This window comes from Stegostoma tigrinum, chromosome 10, assembly GCF_030684315.1.
Source record: "Stegostoma tigrinum isolate sSteTig4 chromosome 10, sSteTig4.hap1, whole genome shotgun sequence".
Lineage (NCBI taxonomy): Eukaryota > Metazoa > Chordata > Chondrichthyes > Orectolobiformes > Stegostomatidae > Stegostoma > Stegostoma tigrinum.
The window spans coordinates 41,124,271-41,145,003 of record NC_081363.1 but is presented as its reverse complement, the minus strand read 5'-3'; the positions used below and the strand labels follow the sequence as shown (position 1 = coordinate 41,145,003).

At 39.2% G+C, this 20,733-nt stretch overlaps 1 protein-coding gene across 5 annotated transcripts in view; it reads right to left on the bottom strand.

Annotated features, from left to right (window-relative positions):
- The window catches only part of aspg (asparaginase homolog (S. cerevisiae)), a 54,260-nt gene that overhangs the window by 14,580 nt on the left and 18,947 nt on the right, over positions 1-20,733 (bottom strand). For all 5 annotated transcript variants that reach the window (XM_048537263.2, XM_048537264.2, XM_048537265.2 and 2 more), the window contains exons 7-12: positions 16,650-16,762; positions 12,452-12,637; positions 8,325-8,438; positions 4,175-4,294; positions 3,819-3,914; positions 835-998 (exon numbers count right to left, since the gene is read on the bottom strand). In XM_048537263.2, the coding sequence (XP_048393220.2) occupies positions 835-998; positions 3,819-3,914; positions 4,175-4,294; positions 8,325-8,438; positions 12,452-12,637; positions 16,650-16,762 (793 nt within the window). The remainder of the gene's footprint in view (positions 1-834; positions 999-3,818; positions 3,915-4,174; positions 4,295-8,324; positions 8,439-12,451; positions 12,638-16,649; positions 16,763-20,733) is intronic.

Here is a 20,733-nt window from a genome sequence, read left to right as displayed (position 1 = left end):
TCTGCTCTGGGCACCCACAAAATCTGTACTGCTCGTTCGTCCATGTCTGTCAACAGTACTAAAAAACAGATTTCCAGCCCTATTCAGTTCTGAAGAAGAATTACATTAGAATCAAAATGCTACGCAGTTTGTCTCTCCACAGATGCTACCAGGTCTGCAGTGTTTCTCCAGTACTTTCTGTTTTATTTTAGATTTCCAGTAACTACAGTATTTTGCTTTCAGTGTCTACAAGGATAGTAACTTTGGAGTCAAAAGAAAGAGCTCTGAAGCGAAAAAACAGTAAAACTTATGAATGACATATATTGGAGTGATTCATCTTGTATTAATTCAAAATGGAGCCCACATATGATGTCTGTTCATTTCCAAGTATTGCTCTGGTCAGTAAGGCTCTGCATTCCAGTTCTACTCAGGAATGATGCATCAGGCTCATTACTGTGCAGACATACACTGCTGCCATCCTGAGTTTTCATACAGACACACAACAAAAGGCAACCCACCAAAGTCGTCAATCTACTGCAGCACTGGGGTAACTGAGCTGAGCAATATAAGGGCAAACATACTTTAAACAGTAGGTTTCTCTTCGACCAGAGATGGGGTCCTACACATAATGGGGACTGGTACTGATCTACACTGGAAGATCAGTTTGCATTGGAATGAAGGGTGATGAGGCCAATATAAAGTGCTCTCCTTATACTGGGAACAAAGAATCTTTACTTGACTTGAGTTATTTGATTCTCACAACTTATGAAATAAATCTAATCATAAATTTCTACCACACAAGTTATATTTCAAAGGCAGTAAATTGTCTTATTTTCTAAAAATACTTTTGCATACCTGAATCTCACTGCATTCTTCAGTGGTGTATCACCATATCGATCTTTGGCATAAACGGTGGCTCCGCGGCTGAGCAGATACTGCACAACTTCTAGGTGTCCTTCACAAGCTGCTATGTGTAGTGGAGTTCGTCCATCATAATCCTCGCTGCACAGGTTCCCACCCTGAAACACATGTTTTGAAATAAGCAGAGAGGAAGAAAAAAAGTAAAAGTAAATTGTCCTTTTAAAACCTGTGTCTTCTTTCAGCTCTTGTTATAACAATAATTCTAAATAGTCAGGGTTTAAAAAAAAGAAACTAAGTATTAACCACAATTATGATGTAATGAGCTATATTAACCAGAGGTCTGTAGTTCAATTCCCTGACTGATCGCATGACATGAATCTGCTAAATAGTAAATAGACCTCATTGGTCCTAAGCTGAAGAGTGAGACTTTTGTCAAGGTATTAAATAATATCTAAAGCACCAAAACTGGCCATTTACGCCAAGTAATTGGCACTTATACGTTTCAAACAAGCCTCCTCCCAACATTCTTCATCTAAAGTAAGGAATAACAAAGGGTGGAGCTACACTAGCACAGCAGGCCAGGCAGTATCGGGGAACAGGAAAGTTGACGTTTCAGGTCGGACCCTTCTTCAGAAATCCTGCGTTTGATAAATTCCTACAGGTTAGTGTATATTTGTAGAACTCTGATAAGCATCGCATTGAGCCTGTGATGCATTCAATACCCAACGGTCTGTTGGTACTCACTCTATAAGCCTACATATAAAAACAATCTGCATCTCAGCATGCATTTGAAAGAAGAAAGAACGGATCAGAAACAAATCTAAAAAAAATCTTCAGTGCTGTCAATCTGCAAAAATAACAATTATAAGCATAAAATACCCTTTAATTGAATTTTATGAAGGAAAAGGTCTGGTTAATATTGGATTGTACTCAAGTAGAAAGGATCTTTATCTTTCAGGTATTTACTCCATATATTATGTACTTGAGGAAAATATTATTTTAGTGTGGTTTATTTTAGGGTGAGATCAGAGATCGGAAGTAACTTTGCCCTAAAGCAACACTACAAATATTGAAAAAGTCCAGACGAAACCTTATTTGTATTGTTTGGCTCATTTAACAACTGTATTAACAGTAAGCTGGGAAGAGGAGTGGATGTTACAGGGATGGATATTACTTAAGTGCAAACTTCATTGTAGAACATAATATACTGTGTTTGGGTCAGGAACAAATGACGACTTGGGAGAATAGGCCAGGGTTAAATAATAAGACTGTGACAATAAATAAACATTCCGTGGAGCACCTTCAAATATGAGAATGAGCTTATGTAGACTTCTCCTTGAGGGAAGTAACATGAGATGATGACCCGATTGAACAGACTGTAAATCACTGGTGGAAGAAAAAAGGTGAGATGTATTAAATTGAATTTTCTTCTTCATGGTTACCTCAAGTTTTGGATAAACTATAGCTTCCTGACCATTAGTAAGACTGGAACCACATCTTCAACTCAAGCTAAAATGTCTGTGCCATTTCCACTGAATGGACTCTCAGTCCGTGTTTCAAATGAAACCAGGCATTTCAACATCATTCATCCTCATTGGGAGTTCTAATCAGATGTCCACTCCCTTACAAGAGCAAATTCTTAGTGGTCCTCTCTTGATAGGAGGACTCACACCAATGATACAGTCCTAGTAACGTTTTCTGGTACATCACTCCACCACCCTTGTGTATGAATCAAGCCAGTAAGAATCAAAAGGCTGCTAAATAGTAACAACTTGAGAGATAGTCGGAACTGCAGATGCTGGAGAATCCGAGATAACAAGGTGTGGAGCTGGATGAACACAGCAGGCCAAGGAGCATCATAGAAGCAGGAAAGCTGATGTTTCGGGCCTAGGCCATTCTTCAGAAATGGGGAAGGGGAAAGAATGTCTGAAATAAATAGGGAGATGGGGGAGGCGGACAGAAGATGGATAGAGAAGATAGGTGGAGAGGAGATGGACCGATCAAGGAGGCGGGGATGGAGCCAGTAAAGGTAAGTGTAGATGGGGAGGTAGGGAGGAGATAGGTCAGTCCAACTTGACTACAGCTTCACCCAACATCTACAAGCATGTACTTCCTAGAAAATGCCACTAAACAGTAATCAGGAATGCAAACACATTAGTTATCTTCACTGCAAGATGCTAAAAACAATTATTTGAACTGGAATCAGGGTGGCCATATGAGATAAAAGACTGTTTATTAATGTGCCATTTTGATCAGTTGTTATTTCATAATTGTTGGCTGATCATAACTGACTTTTTTTTTTCTATTGCAGACTTTAATTGCAGTGTCAGTATCACACACAACACTTTGCAAGTTTATTGGCGATTCATAACATACTTCCAAGAGCAACTGAACCAGAAAGACATTGGAGGGTTAGAATTTAAACTCTTGTATATGGAACACAGTTCTGGAACCATTAACCTCAATTTCTGAAGCTTTTCTTAAAGCTAGAAACCCTACATGTCAATGTGGAAAAAAAACTATGTAAAAATGCTACTTAACTTACAGTTTGTGTAGAACATAAGCAATGACTGACTAGTCGAGTCATACAGCCAGTTTGTTTCTATAAACAGTTCTGAGTCTTGTAGATGCTATATGATTAAGACGGCTTGAACTGCAAAATCTGAAAATTTAGGAATTGCAAAACTGCCTAGGGAGATGTTTGTATTACATAAAAAAAACATAGAAAATGCTGGAGACACTCAGTGGGGTAAACAGTACCTCTGGCAAAAATAAGAGTTAACATTTTAGGAATAGTAACTTTGCCAAAACAATTCTCACAAATGATTCATGCTCCTATTGCGATCTCATATTTTTCCCTATGAAGTGTTTCCACCATTGTGTATTGCTTTCTATTTGACCTATGATGTGTTTCCAGCTTTGTGTATTGCTTTCTATTTTGCAGGTTTTGTTGTAGCTTTTATTTTCCTTTTTTTTACCATATCCAGTATAGCTTCCAATGCATCAATATCACCAATCTTTGCTGCAGCACATGCCAACGAAGGTGTCAGAGCATCTCGGATAGCCTCTAGTTCCTATTGTTTTAAAAGAAAAACTTATGGAATATTAAATCATTCAATATCCTTTGACTAAAAGCACATTTCAAGCAGCAAATGTGATAAAGCAGCACAATATATTAATACTCATATGAACAAGTTCTATTTCACAACTGTTTAAGTTCCTGATTTGAGTCGTGCAATCTTTAAAAACCTTTTTTAACATGTCTCAAATTGTAAAATAACAAGGTGAGTTCTTTAACTATGGCATGTTACAACATCAGGATTATAAAATTTACCTCTTTACAGCTGACATTGAGAGATTTGACAATAGCTTGAATAAATCGACTGTCCCGAAGCGAGATCTTAGCCTCCCCAAGGGCTACACTCATTTCTCCCCTCAGGTTTTCAGACAGCATCTGGGAGAATGCAAAACATAACCCATCAGTTTCATGTTTATCTCGTGTAATTGTAATTTTGTAACAATCACTATAAAAGGAAACTCAAAACATTAACTTATGTAAATACCAAGCAACTAACAGTTAAAACTACAGAAAAATATCTGGCCAAAATTTGCTGAGAAAAATAGCACATGGATGAGGATTATCGTCATTAATGCGCAAATCGCCCAGCAATTTATAGCGAGAAAGTAATACCCTTGAAAGTATGAATTACACTATTGCTGGCAATTTCTGCAAATTCCTAACTTTACAAACAGTGCATCTTATCCTTAAGCTACCTATGAATTTCTCTATGTTGGTGCATTTGCTCTTTAAACTCATTACCAAAAAGCAAATCTAAAAAACAATGGTCTATGTATCCAATTGGTGAAATAGTAATTGCCAATGACTGCTAGTCAACCATGTTGGACTGAAAAGTGAATAAGTGTGGGGTCCCATTTCTTCAAGTATTGTCTGTTGATAATTGTAAGATTATCTATTTTTAAGCATTTAAATTTTTTTCTCTTCATTAATTCAACCTTCCTTTCCTTACCTAATTTGACGTTAAATTTATCCATTTTAATTCACCTTCCAAGCACTGCTTATTCCTCAATCCTTAAATTTCATTGGGGAGAATTATCTATGAGTACTGTTGTTTATCAAGGCCCCAAATGCCAACTCCTCATTGTTACTGGCTCAGAACTCCATCAACTTGCATATTAAAATATTTTCAACTCTATCTCGCAGGAACAAGCTCAACCATAAGACACAAGATGTTCTGCTTCAGCAAATTCCAGCCAACAATGTTTGACACGCAAATTTCCACATTCATAAATAGCAAATTTTCCTCCTGGATATGAATATTCAAATGCAAAGTTACCTCTAAGCACAATAACCGAAAAAAACTGGATGAGGAGTGCAGTACATGCTTGACAACGCCCAATCAAGTTTGCATCCATACACTGACACAGACTAAAATTTGGCCAGTCCTGTTTTTCACACATTTCTTCCAATTCATTTTCCTCTATCTGTTGTATTCAGGTCATCCCTTACACCAAGTGTGAAAATACACATCAAATATTCCAAAACACTGAGTTGGTCCTGGGTATGGAGAGGGGAGGTTGACCTAGGTTGAGCTCACATTCTTTGCATTTAGAAGTATGAGAGGTGACAATATTAAAACAAATGAGATTGTTAGGAGGCTGGCAAGGTAGATGTGGAAAGGTTATTTTTCCACGTGAGAGTTTAGGTCAAAGGCCATTATCTGCCAGTAGGGGTCGCCCATTTAAGACAGAAATGAGGATTGTTTCTCCCCTCAGAGGTAGCAAATCTGTGGAATTCTTTACTATAGAGGACTGGTTTAATGGTCTTATGGCCAATTTTCTACCAACTACCCTCCTACGCCTAACCCAAATTCTCTACAACCCTCCCGACCCGACACCACCTGACTCTCCCACTACCATCAATCATCCCTCAACCTGACCTAACTAATTACAGACTTGATCTGTACCAGCTATCCAACCTGACTACAAGCTCCACCATCCCACCACAACCCAATCCTCTCATAACGACTCTCCTGAACTGACCAAAGTGCTCATTTATTCAAGTGCCCCCTCCTCCACTCACCCATCCACGTCTCCTCCCACTCATTCATCCACCTCAGGACTTAAAATCTTCGAATAGTGTTCAAAGCAACTAATGTTAAAAATGGGCATGACCTCCCTTTCCCTCATGTCTGGCACTTGTTGGCCTTCCAGAGGAAGAGCTACACTGACCTCTCTGCTGGCACCAGGATTGCGAGTCTGGGCTAAAAGTGTGCAAAAAACGTATGATCACAGAAATGTTAGCAGGCAGTGGCAATTCACACAGCAGTATAACCGAGTGGAAGATCTGGGCATGATGAGCATTTGTCTCTTGAGTTTGCTTGCGTTATGTGCAAAGTTAATCATCCATTTTAAAGACGCATCAGCTCTTCAGAAATGTGAACTTTTAAATGCTAGGCAATGATTGGACAGTATGAATGAATTTGCCCCTTTCAACATAAAATCCATGTAACATCCTTTGACCCGCTTCTTTAATTCAGCAAAACCTCTGATTGTCTTCACGTTTTCAAGAAACTTGAAATATCATGAATAGGTTTTCTACTTCAAAAAGTACCCTTTTCTGCACAAAAATGCAAACTCTCAGCATGTATCAGTAGATCGATCTTTATGTCTAGTCATAGTCTGTCAATCACAGATTTTTTCCAGTTAAGGACATAGAAATAGAACAGTACAGCACAGGTATGAGCTTTTTGGCCCAAAATGTGGTGCCAAACATGATACTAAATTAAACTAATCCCTTCTACCCGCCTTTGATCTATATCCCTCCATTCATTACTGATTCATTTGTTTATCTATAAGTCCCTTATAGTATTGTGTACAGTTCTGGTCACTGCACTATAAGAAGGATGTGGAAGCTTTGGAAAGGGTGCAGAGGAGATTTAATAGGATGTTGCCTGGTATGGAGGGCAAGTCTTATGAGGAAAGGCTGAGGGATTTGAGGCTGTTTTCGTTAGAGAGAAGAAGGTTGAGAGGTGACTTAATTGAAACATATAAAATAATCAGAGGGTTAGATAGGGTGGATAGGGAGAGCCTTTTTCCTAGGATGGTGACGGCAAGCACGAGGGGGCATAGCTTTAAATTGAGGGGTGAAAGATATAGGACAGATGTCAGAGGTAGTTTCTTTACTCAGAGAGTAGTAAGGGAATGGAACGCTTTGCCTGCAACGGTAGTAGATTCGTCAACTTTAAGTACATTTAAGTCATCATTGGATAAGCATATGGACATACATGAAATAGTGTAGGTTAGATGGGCTTCAGATCGGTATGACAGGTCGGCACAACATCGAGGGCCAAAGGGCCTGTACTGTGCTGTAATGTTCTATGTTCCCTTAAACGCTCCTATTGTATCTGCCTTAACACTATCACTACTGCAGCATGTTCCAGTATCCTAACACTCATTTCAAATGGATTAGTTAAAACCTACATGTCCAGCCAACAGAACTAACTGACACCTGCGTTGTGTTATGCCTCACCATTAACGTGTCAGTACTTTTAAAAGTCACTCTTGTGATATCATTGTTGTAGAATAGCATTTGACCTAAGGGTATAAAGATCACAAGCTCCAGCTTAATGCAGATCACTTTAAGCATGACACATTGTAGTGAGCATACTGCTCTGTAATGTTTATGCATTTTAGTGCATGCTGCAATAAATATCTGTTGAATTATTCTACGATAGGTTATCCACTTCTAGTCTCTTACGTTTCATGGATAACTTACCTATTGCTGCGTTTATGGAACAAGCTGCAGAGGAAATCGTGGAGGTGGGTACAATTACAACATTTAAAAGGTATCTGAATGATTAAATGAATAGGAAGGGTTTAGAGCGATATGGGCCAAATGCTGGTAAATGGAACAAGGTCAGATGGGATGTCTGGTCGGCACGGACGAGTTGAACCGAAGCGCCTGTTTCCGTGCTAAATGACTCTATGACACTGTTCAACGAGTAGCTTATTCCATTCACTTAAAATATCAGGTTATGCATTTGGATTACAAAATCAAACTGAATCTTTTCCTTTGATAGCTGGAAAAGGCACCTCCAGCGTCCTCTACCTCACTTACCTGCTGGCAAGCTTCTGCTTCGCCCTCCACACTCAAGAGCTTGGCCTTAAAATTGGATCGTATGGCCATTAATTAGTAACCCCAGGGAAAGGCCCTCAATTCTGACCCACAGTTCAGCTTGATGGCAAGGTTCAGAAGCTGCTCGGGATTATCTAGATTGAGGCATTTCAAAAGATATTTGCCAATGAAATATTGGGCTGACCAGTTGTCAAGAAATATACAGTGCAACTCCTTTAGAGAAAGATGACCGATCATCCTCCTCACTGCTCAATGGAACTAAAATATAATCTTATAGAAAATAAGTGCACACAGCACTAGCACACAATTTTGTGACTGAAATACATACCTTCGTCTTCTCTTGAATACTTAGTTCTGCCTTGCCCAGTACATAGGACAATTTAACCAAAGCAGCTTCAGGTGTCATGTCACCTCCTGGAATAAGACCTACATCTGTAAGAGCCTGAAATTGCAAGTAAATAGAACTTGAAATATATTTCAGTTGAAATAGAAGTTATAGTATATAAAGAAATTAGTGTGAAAGTTATTACACATGGACATATAATTAATCATTCTCAGAATTAATACTAGATTTAATGGTTAATTGTCCAAATATATAGGAAATGATTTTACACTTTAGTATCGATTACAAGTAGCACACAAATTCCATGGAGGTATGTAATTTAGAATAATTTTATAACAAGTTCTCTGTGGCATCCTGTCCTGTAATCAGGTTTATTGACAGAACCAATGATCTGTTTTTATCAAAGCATAGGCACGTGTTATCAAATTAGGGGCAAAATAGGATTGCAAAGTATATTCTGCTCAATCAAGTGGAGGAAAATGTGTAATTTTTTAATATTTTGTGCTCTGTGTCCTTTTTATGTGCATTTTGTATGAACTCCAAGTAGACGAAAGGTTTAAGTCAAATTTACATTTCAGAGCATTCTTGAAATCACACTGGCAGCAATTCTGTGATCAATGATTTTGATTAAAACGTTATTACCTTTCATCAAGGAATAAACGTGGCAGAACACAGCCCTAATATGAAGCTGAGTCACTTACTTTCATTTACAACAATGCTCATGTGCCCACCATGTTGGTGAGGGACCTTTTTTGAATGTTTGGAGTACCTGTCTGCCTCAGATGGTTAGTGATTAGTAATAAACAAATTGGGTATAAGGAAACTCAAAAGCAGGCAGTGAGGTAGGGACCCCTAGACACACAGCATTACAGAGGGAGAGACGGGCAAGGTGAGACCTCAGTGGTAGAGAACCAGTGTTAGACTCAAGAGTGACAGTAAAAGGGTTAAAGGGAGCAGCAGGAGTATAGAGTTCCAGAAGCAGACAGATCAGCAGCAGACCTGGGGTACTCACAAGCAAGGTGGATAAGAGCAGCAGCAAAGCTGGGAACACCACTGTGCATTCATGAGGCTGGGAGGTTCATGATTAGCACAATTCAGAATGTGGTCACTCTACAGCTTAAGGAAGTGCAGGAAGAGGGGCAAATAACATTTATGTGACACAAATGTCAGGTGATGACTGTATCCAATGAGAGGCAATCAAATCATTGCCCCTTGACATTCAATGGTGTTACCATCACTCAATTCCCCCACTGTTGACATTCTAGGATGACAGGGGTGGGGGTGGGTTAGGGGGGTGGATTGGTCAGAAATTCAAGTGGACCTGCCATATAAACACAGTGCCTACGAGAGCAGGTCAGGTCAGAGCCTACAAATACCGGCAAACAACTCACTTCCTGACTCCCCAAAGCCTGTCCACCACTAAAAGGCACAAGTCAGGAGCGTGATGGAATACTCTGCACTTGCCTGGATGAGTGCAGCTCCGGCAACATTTAAGAAACTTGACACCATCCAAGACAAAGCAACCCACTTGGCTGGTACCACATCCATAAGCAACGACTGCCTTCACCATTAATGCTCAGTCACAGCAGTTGTACTATCTGACAATGCATGCAGAAATTCACTGACGACCCTTGGACAGATCCTTCCAAACTCTAGGGTAGTAAGCAGTGAGGAGAATTGCTATAAGGTGCTGGAGGATACCAATGGACTAGCCAGATGGCACAAGAGTGACAAATGGAATCAATCTGGTGAAATGTGAGGTAATAGACGCAGGGAGGGCCATCAAGGGATTGCGCCATGAATGGTAGGCTACTGGAAAGCAAAGATCTGAAGGGCCCTAGTGTGCACATCCACAGATTCCTGCAGGTGATAAAGTAGTTAAGACCGGACATGAGATACTTGACGTTATTAGCCAAAATAGAGAATACAAGGGCAAGGATATTATACTAGAACTGTACAAAAGTTGCAGTTGGAATATTACGTTGCCACCCAGGTTGATAGGGTTGTTAAGAAATTGTACAGTGTGTTAGGTTTTATTGGTAGAGGGATTGAGTTTTGGAGCCATGAGGTCATGTTGCAGCTGTACAAAACTCTGGTGCGGCCACACTTGGAGTATTGCATACAGTTCTGGTTGCCACATTATAGGAAGGATGTGGAAGCACTAGAAAGGGTGCAGAGGAGATTTACCAGGATGTTGCCTTGTATGGAAGGAAGGTCTTATGAGGAAAGGCTGAGGGACTTGAGGCTGTTTTTGTTAGAGAGAAGAAGGTTAAGAGGTGACTTAATAGAGACATACAAAATGATCAGAGGATTAGATAGGGTGGACAGTGAGAGCCTTTTTTCTCAGATGGTGATAGTTAGCACGAGGGGACATAGCTTTAAATTGAGGGGTGATAGATATAGGACAGATGTCAGAGGTAGGTTCTTTACTCAGAGAGTAGTAAGAGCGTGAAATGCCCTGCCTGCAACAGTAGTAGACTCACCAACTTTAAAGGCATATAAATAGTCATTGGATGATAATGGAATAGTGTAGGTTAGATGGGTTTCAGAATGGTTTCACAGGTCGGCACATCATCGAGGGCCAAAGGGCCTGTACTGCACTGTACTGTTCTCTGTTCTACGTTCTATGTTCTACATGGAATTCTGGTCACCACATAAAAGAAAGAATGAAACTGCAATCAACAGGGTCCAGAGGAGGTATACCAGTATGCTTCCAGAGCTGAAAGGTCTGAGTTAAGAGGAAAGATTGGATAAGATGGGGTTGTTTCCTTGGAGTAGTGAAGGGACCTGACAGAGGTATATAATGTTAACTGGAACATAAATAAAGTGGAAGGGGAACACTTTATTCATGAGTAGAGGTGTCAATTATCAGGAAGTATAGATCTAAGTTTAAAGGTAGATGGCTAAGAGTGGCGGTAAGTAGAAATCTTTTCACCCAGAGGGTGGTGGGAGGCTGAAACGTACCATGTGAAACAGCAATATTTAATCAGTATCTAGATATTCACATGCATTGCCACAGCCTTCAAAGCTATGGGCCAAGAGCTGGAAGATGGGAGTAGCGTAGTCAGAGCTTTGTTGGTCAACACAGACAAAATCAAGCAAATGACCTCCTCCTGTTCTTTAAATGTCTCAAGGTCAATGGTCCAGTGGTAATCTCATAATACAGGTATTTTTAATACACAGTCATTTTTGGAATGTAGAAAAGATGGCAGTCAAATCGGCACTATGCAACTCCGCACACAGAAATATGATTACTGACCAAATAATATTTTTGTTATGTTGATAGAGAAATAAGGTTGGGTTAGGTCACCAGAAAAAGTAACCTGTTCTTTTTAAAAGTCGTACTATGGAATCATTTACATCCATCTGAAAGGGCAGACTGGTTCTCTGGCTCGCATATGAAAGAGGGCTCCTCCAACAGTGTACCTCTGCCAAACTACTGCATTAAAGGTTCAGCCATGATTTTTGTATTCAAATCAAGCAGTGAAACCTGAACCCACAACCTTTTAACTCAGGTGACAGTTAGAGAACCATGGTGGCCCCAGCCTCCCCCTCCAAAAAAAAATCAACGCAGCAACCTCCAGACTGATAACAACCCCAGAATTGAACATACGAGTTAGTAGTACTACCTGATAAGAAAGCAGATTGCCTGCCTTCTCACTAGGCTCACTCTATCTCACCAGAACCACAGCCCAGAGCAAAGTCCAGTTCCAACAGTCAGTTACTTACAGGACTCTCTATCTTTAATAAGCTCAAAATAATTTTCTAATTCAATCAAAACAAAAATAGAAAGAACTGAGGATGCTGTAAATCAGGAATAAAAATTGCAGAAATTGCTGGAAAAGCCCAGCAGGTCTGGCAGCATCTGTGAAGAAAAATCAGCGTCGCAGGTTCGGTGACCCTTCCTCAGAATTGACTGACTTCTAATTTAAACAATTATTGGAGGAACAAATAGTGATGAATGGGCAAGATTATCTACTCACATGCTCCAAAGCAACAAATGCTTTATCATTAAAATTAAAGTGAACAGATGAACCCTGCTGAGTCAAAGCAGTAATACTAAGCACAAAGGGAAAGAAGTGCTATAACTCTCAGGTAGATTGCTGACTTACCTTTCCGGTTGCATACGATTGACTAACAAAGCCCCTCAAACACTGAGTACAGTTTATTATTAATACGCCACGATCAACGGCTCTTTTAAATTCCTCCAATATATCTGGGCGATTATCTGGAGCATTACCCGTTCCGTACGTCTCCAAAACAATTCCTTCCATTGGTGGTTGGAGAAATGCTTTTACCTGTAGAGAGGATGCACCCATAAATGAAAACTGTACAAAATACAAAATTAATTGCTTAAGTCTTTGAGCAGTAATGAACTTTACTGCATCAAAACAATTTTAAAATCCAAAGTTTGTTTTAAATTTAACGCCAGATTAATCACTTGAAATTAAAGTTATATCTCATCAACACAATTAAAAAGCTGGCATAAAGTTCATACAGCAAAAAGGTAGAAGCTGGAGCTTTTTCTCCTCCATACTCCAAGGAGGTCACATGGCAGGAGTGTGGTGGAATACTATTCAGTTGCATAAGTGAGTGCAACTCCAACAACATTTAAGAAGCTTGCATTATCCAAGCAAAGCAGCCTGCCTGATTGGCAGTCCATATGCAATCTTGACATTCACTGCCCACTACAAAAGACAGTACCAACTGCTGCCATTCACCAAATACACCTTTTCTAAAGCCATGGCCCCCACCACCCAGAAGAACAAAAATACTAGGCATGTGGGAATACCAACACCTGCAAGTTCCTGTCCAAGACACAAACCAGCCGGAACTAGAACTATTTTGCCATCCCTTCATTCACCAACACTAGGTCAGGGGCAATGAGGGATGGGCAAGAAATGCTCATCATGTCAGCAATGCTCATGAATAAAAAACAATCATCCAACAGCGTATGCCACCCTTAATCCACACATATACTCATACTTTAGAAGCATGTCTCCCACAATTTCATGCTCTGTATGATCTTCAAACAACTCAAAAGAATATCCTCTCATGTATGAAACATTGATCAAGCTGTGGAATAGGTGTTCAAAACAGTAAAAATGACAATGTCATAGCAACTTCAATTATCCTAAGCAGGGCTGCATTTTGTGAAACCTAACATACCCTACATCAGTCAATAACTGTTTCCATTTGAGAAAAACATAGCCATGTAATATGATCAATTTCTTCTTGTAATTGGAAGTTGAAAGACAATCAGGGACTTGAAGACTTGAACATTTGGGGTCTTTCCTTCGTTTTTCAAAGTGTTGGGCAGAAGAATTGCAGGTCACCTGAACTGGCCTTATTCCACACTCTAGGGATGGAATTATTCATGTAAATGAAATGGGTGGATGTGTAGCCATTGGCCATCACATCACATTGTAAGGTGCTACAGGCCCTTAGGGAGTCAAAGGTTAGACGGTGCCTAATTATTTATTCCTGCAGAGAACAATACTGGCCATTATTTGCTAATGGAGCTCTTCTCAGCTTTTTCAGCGGCTAGATTCTTCTCATCTCTCCATGGAGTAGACTCACCGATTTCAAATACTGGGGGAGACTTGATTTCATCTTAACAGCTTTAAGTGGATGACACCTTAATTTTAAACAGCAACTCTTGGTTCTTGATTCTCCCAAAAACGGAAACATCCTCTACACCACAAACTATCGAGACCCATCAGGAACTCACGGTTTAATCAAGTCACCTCTTACACCTCTAAACATCTGTAAATATAGGCCTAGTCTGTCCACCCTTGCATCATAAGGCAACTTATTCGTTCCAAGTGTTAGTGTCTTCACAATAAATTTAATTCTCCTCCCAATAACTGATAACATTCAATTAGCTTTCCTAATTATTGCTGTAGCTGCATACTAGTGTTTTGCAATTAACCCAAATCCCTCTATGTCAGACTCCAGTCTCTTAGTATTTAGAGAATATGCTTCCATAGTACTCATCTTGTCAAAATAGAAGATGTCACATTTTCCCATATTAAACTATTTGCAGATCTTTGCCCACTCAATCTATATAGCCTCCCATACGCCTTACTTTCCTATCTACCTGTGCCATCAGCAAATTTGGCGACCACACTTTCTGTCCATTCATTCAAACCACGTATATAAATTATAACAGTGAAGACACATCACTGATCCATGCTGGACAACACTCACTACATCTTGCCAACTTGAAAAAAACCCATTTCTGTCTACTCTCTGCATCCTATTAATCAGGCAAACATCTATACTACACCTGCAACATGAGTTTTTACTTTCTACAATAACCTTTGACATGGTGCTTTATTAAATGTTTTCTGGAACTCTATGTGAAGAGCACCCCTTTTTCTGTTAGCACTCATTTCTTCTTCCATTAACCCCAACAGATTGGTTAAACTTGATTTACCTTTACAAATTTATGTTGCCTCTGCCTGATATTTTGAACTTACATGCCCTGTTATACTTTCTTTAATAAAAGCTTCCAATATTTTCCCCTTGACAGATGTCAACTAGATGCCTCTAGTTTCCATGTTTCTGCCTTCTCCTTTTTTGAATAAAGGAATTACAATTATTACCTTCCAATGTAATGGCACTCTCCATGAAACAAGGGAGATCGTGAAAATTGAAATCAATGCATTGACTATTGCGACTTCTTTTAAGATACTAGATCCAAGTCTGTCAGGATCTGGGCACTTGAGAACCCATAGCTCCAACAGTTTACTCTGTATCACTTCCCTGGTGATAGTAATTTTCCTGAATTCCTCACTCTCTTCCAATTCCTGAGTTCCATTTGTATCCTCTATTGTCAAATTAGATGCCACATATTTGCCCAGTTCATCTGCCATCTCCGCAGCTTCCGTTATTAATTCTCCACTTCTATAGGACCTACGGTCAGTTTGCTTACTCTTCTCTCTTATATATGTTTACTGCCTGTTTTAACACTTCTGGCTAGCTTTCTCTCATAATTTAACATTTCCCCTTATCAATTTTTTAATCATGCTTTGCTGTATTTTATATTCTGTTCAATCTTTTGATTTGCAGTGTGTCTTTGCACAAATATGTACTTTTTATTCTAGTGCGGTACCATCTTTAACTGTTCTTGTTGACAACAGATGGAGTGTCTATCTGCTGGAATTTTTCTTATACTTTGGAACACATTTGTTGTTTTCTCTGAAATGTCCTTAAATCTTGAATTACCTACCATTTAATCAGGTCTGCTTTCATAGCTTTATATATCCCTATATTTAAATTTAGAAAAATAGTCTCCGATCTACACCTCTCTCCCACAAACTGGATGTCAAATTTAATCATTTTATAATTGCCGCTATCTTGGAGCACCTTCACTGTAAGATCACTACTTATTCTTTCGAGTTATAGTACAGCCTGCTCTCTGGTCCCCTCCACAAACATGATGCTCTAAGAAATGTTGTATAGTTAAGGATCTTTTTTAATTAAGTGATTAGTGTTAGGGTTTAAAAAAAAGGAAGTGACCATTGAGTTTTCCAGCATCGTCTCCAGATGGACGTGACTACACTGCACATTTGACTATGTCAGTTCCCAGCTGTGAATTAATCTTTATATCAAATGACAGCTCAGACATCAGTTTCCCTGTTTCAAAGTTCAAACAGTTGGCTGAACACTTTTAATGACTTCGAAGGATTTAATGAATTGTATTGTTTATACAGCTGTGTAACAGAAACTCATTATGAAAGCTTAGATAGGCTCCAAAACCCACTGACAGATTCAGTGGAGCTAGTTTACACAGCAGTGGAGTCATGAGCTGATTTATACAAGTAGTTTGAACGTCTTCCATAAATTGACAGTTTTGTGAGCATCTTTAAGATATTACAAAGTTCAAAAACTCTGCACATTGTGGGCACTGGGACAATGAGCATGGGGAGGGGGTTTGAGGGATTATATGGTAGAATAGAGGGCAATCATACAGTACAGAGGTCTATGGGGTGAAGTGATTTACGGTTATGAGAAGGATGGGCGATGACACATCTAATTAACTGGCTCGATTTTCCATAAAATGGAACCAAACCTTTTAATGGCTACTGTCATATATCTCTGCTTCTTCTTTGTGTCTGCTTTGGAAGATGCTAACCCTGACGTCTGTTTGCGTCAAATCTGCAGGGATAAAAATTGGTGGGTGGGCATGGCAACTTAGGAGGCGAAGTTACGACATCAGGAAATGTCCCACTCTAAAGAGAATAGTCTGGTCCACAAATTTAACTTCATTTTTAATCACTGCAAAAACTTTTGTCAATTATTTACCGTAGCAACAGTGATTCCTGGGAATAATCTTAACAATCCCACATTTCGATTCATATTTGTGTGCACCGTAAACTTCTTTGTAGTATTTGGTCTCCAGACAGTGTCCCAGTTGACTATAAAGAAAACAAACACAGTTTCACTGCACCTGCAGTTCAAAAAACAAAAGAAAGAAAAAATGCATTCACAATGCACCTTTCACGACCACAGGATCAAGGGGATCAAAGGTTATGGAGTGAAGGCAGAAGAAGGAAGTCGTGAAACATATCAGCCATGATTGAAAGGTGGAGTAGCCTAGATGCTCTGATAGCTTATCGTCTTAGTAATGACACAAAATGCAGTACAGCAACTGAAGTGCAGCCAGTATTAGATTAGAGCAAATACTGTGTTTACTTGCACACAGTGAGGTCCCATAAACAGAAACGTTTGTAAATTAATTCAGGGGATGTGGACATCCCAAGCTGGGCCAGGATTCACTGCCATTGCTAGTCACCCTCGAGAAGGCAGTGGCAAGTTGACTTCTTGAATTGCTGCACGCCATCTGGTGAAGGTATACCTACTGCAGTTAGGGAGGGAGTTCCAGGATTTTGACCCAGCAACAGTGGAAAAAATGCAATATATTTCAAAGTTGGATTAGTGAGTGGCTTGGAGGGGCACTTGTAGACAGTGGGGTTCCCATGTATCTGCTGCCCTTGTCCTTCTAGGTAAGTTACTCACTGCAGGGTTCCTAGTGTCTGACAAACACTTGCAGCCACCATTATCGAACGGCAAATCCAGTCCAGCTTCTTATCGATGGTAACTCCCAGATTGTTGAAATTGGGGAATTCAGTGATGGCAACAGCATTGAATTTTAAGGGGCAATGGTTAAATTCACACTTGTCTTAAATGGCGTATGCCTATTGCTTGGGTGGCATTACTTGCTACTTGTCAGCCCAAGTCTGAATAGTGTCCAGGTCCTGCTGCATTTGGACACGGACTGTTTCAGTATTGGAGGAGTTGAAAATGGTGCTGAACTTTGTGTTATCATTGGTGAGCGCCTCTACTTCTGACCTTATGATGGAGGGAGTCATTGATGAAGCTGCTGCAGATGGCTGGGCCTAGGGCACTGACATGACAAACACTTGCAGAGATAACCTAGGGCTGAGATGGCTTACCTTCAACAACCATAATCATCTTCCTTTGTACTAAGTAGGACTCCAACCAATGGCATGCTTTCTGTCTATAGTTTTGCCAGGGCTCCTTGATGCCATGCTTAGTCAAATGTGACCTTGATGTCAAGGGCTGTCACTCTCACCTCAGCTCTGGAATTCAGCTCTTTTGTCTATGTTTGAACCAAGGCTGTATTGACATCAAGAGCCAAGTGCCACAGCAGAATCCAAACTGACTGTTAGTGAGCAGGCAATGACACTGTTATGATCCCTTCTATTATTTTTCTGATGATTGAAAGCAGACTGATGGGACAGTAATTGGCTGGGTTGGATCTGTCCTGTTTTTAGTGTACAAAAATAAATAACAATTACCAGATTATCTGTTTTTGCGCTCAAGTATTGAAGTGAGGCTTTTAATGCTAGTGATGAGGTTAGCAATGTCAGAGTTTATTTAGAAGCCAGTATAAGATAACCGATTGCTATGATGGCATGTTCTTTACTTTGTATGACCTAAATATTATTATTGTTAAAACATCCTCAAAGTTGAGAAACTGTTTAGGAAAGGGAGAAGAAACTTGGCATTATTTAAATGTAAATTATATAGTCTGGATTGAGTGAGTCCAATCATAGCATCCATTTGACACAATCAACCTCCTTTGTCAAAAAAGCTCAATGATTTGTATCTGTCCTAATCCGATGAAGTATTTGCTGATTTGATCACTAACTAATTGAAGAAATACAGCTGTGAATGACACCAATATTTGGTCTGGGCTATAAACAGTTTTATTGTCATGCTATAGGAGCAAGTAACACATCTTTGTAACAAAATCATTCCACACTCAGTGACAATATCCTCGGAACAACACTATCAAATAAAAAAATGAACACTTAACTGGAACCAAACTTTCTAAATATAATGTGTCCTAGACACTGGAGTCAGTGTGAATGAATGGCTCCAGCTAGTCAATACATTTATAACTGTTAATGGATTTTCTATGGCCATTTACAGTAGAATTTGCAGTGAACTTAAGCATATTTCAGCAGTGAAGTTCCAGTGTGGATCAAGGAGCCGTGTGATCGCAAGCAAATGTGCAATTCTGAAACCAATAAGACTACACAACACCTAGCAAGGCATGCAGTGTCTGACAGGAAGTGTCATTTTGAAGAGAAAGACACAATTAATACCTTTTAAAAACATTATATCCTTTTAAATCTTAAACAAAGCAGAAAATCTGGAGTAATTAAACTCTGCACTTCTAAGTGTTAATTTTTAGGACTGATGCAGTAATTAATATTTATCACACCTATGAAAATTTATTTACTTTGGAATAGATAAACCCCAGCTTATTCGAGTTGCTGAGGGATATCTACTCTATCACCTTCTTGTGAATAACTCTGACTTTGCAATTATTTTTCAGATCCAACACTTTATCATACATCTCAGAACACTATTTCTCTTTAGCCATGTTGGGATACGTATGAGTGTTCTTTATACTGTTCATAAAATGCTGTCTCTCCATCATGTATAATCTATTTGATTTTGAAATACATTTTCTCTAAGGTCACTGTTTTCACTGAAAGTATTTGTCGCCATCAGATCATTTTCCAGATTGACTGTCAAGTGTTCCAAAGGTTCCTTCACTGACTTTAGTGCTTAAGTTATCCATTATATTGACCACAGCAACTGATTTGATTATAACTCTTCAGGATATCATGATACACACCACAATTTCATGCTCACTGTGATCTTGCGTCAGGCATAAATCTGTACAATAATCAGATCAAAAGTCTTTCCTTTGATTTTAATCATGAGCACAATATCCGAGATTTGGTTGTAACTCTAAATTAGCCAGTCCCAGGCAGTGTGATCAAAGGGTGTTGTATCTTGTGCTTATAAGATTCCTGCTCTATTTCTACATTTTTCACCTTCCTAATGGTGAAGAACATAATTCTTCTTTTCCAACTAACCAGATTCTAATCAGCTTACTTCTGCAATTTCTTGTTGTGTCTCATTTGCCTATTTATTACCTGCATACAGTTATCAAGCTATTCTGCTGACATAATCCACGAGGCTACTTTTAAGAAGCTCTCTCTTCACGCAAGTACAGGCTCAGAATCTGACATCTCTAGTGAATTTAGGTCAATTTTGTTGTAAATGTTTTGGTGATTTCGTTGAACAAAGGACTCTTGCCTGTCACTATTCACAACAGGATCACCTGCATTAGCCTCAATCTATTCAGAAGCTCCTATTGTCTCTGTTATTAATTACAGATTTGAGTAGCTTTTCTGAAATGTTCAATGTCACTAAAATCCAAAACTTTGTACTGAAGGAGCGCTGTTGCAGATTAGTTTGAACAGTGGAAATCCAGAAATGTTTCTCTTTCAGCAGGAGTAAAAGGTTGTGACTCCAAACGTTTCTACTGCCTCCTAACCCCACTCTTCAGAAAACTGATGTTAGGTTTGAAAACTATACGTGAAACAACAAAACAAAACTCTGCACATGTGTAAATGCCATTGACATGTTTGCAGCTCATTGTTTCTTCACAGTGTGCTAATTCCCTGGTTTCTCAAACTTTGCAGAGATTAGTTGATATGTTTTCTCTTTCCAAATTCCTACAGATTTACTGTTTGATTCAATTATTATTGATCAAATACGAAAGCTAGGTACGCTAACAGCCATACAAATCAAAACATACAATGTTAGCAGATTCAATGAACAGACTTTTAAAAAATAAGTTCAGAGAAGATGAATTTTGGACAAAAGAAGCTAATGCTCATAAGAAACCACGACTTTAACGGTAAAAATTTCCTCCCATCAGAATACTGGATTCTGATGAAGGATCATATATAAAATGTCAATTTTATTCAGATATCAATTCACTCATGTCTATTTTTAATTCAATTTGTTTCTACTTAAAATATCCAAAAATTCCTATTCC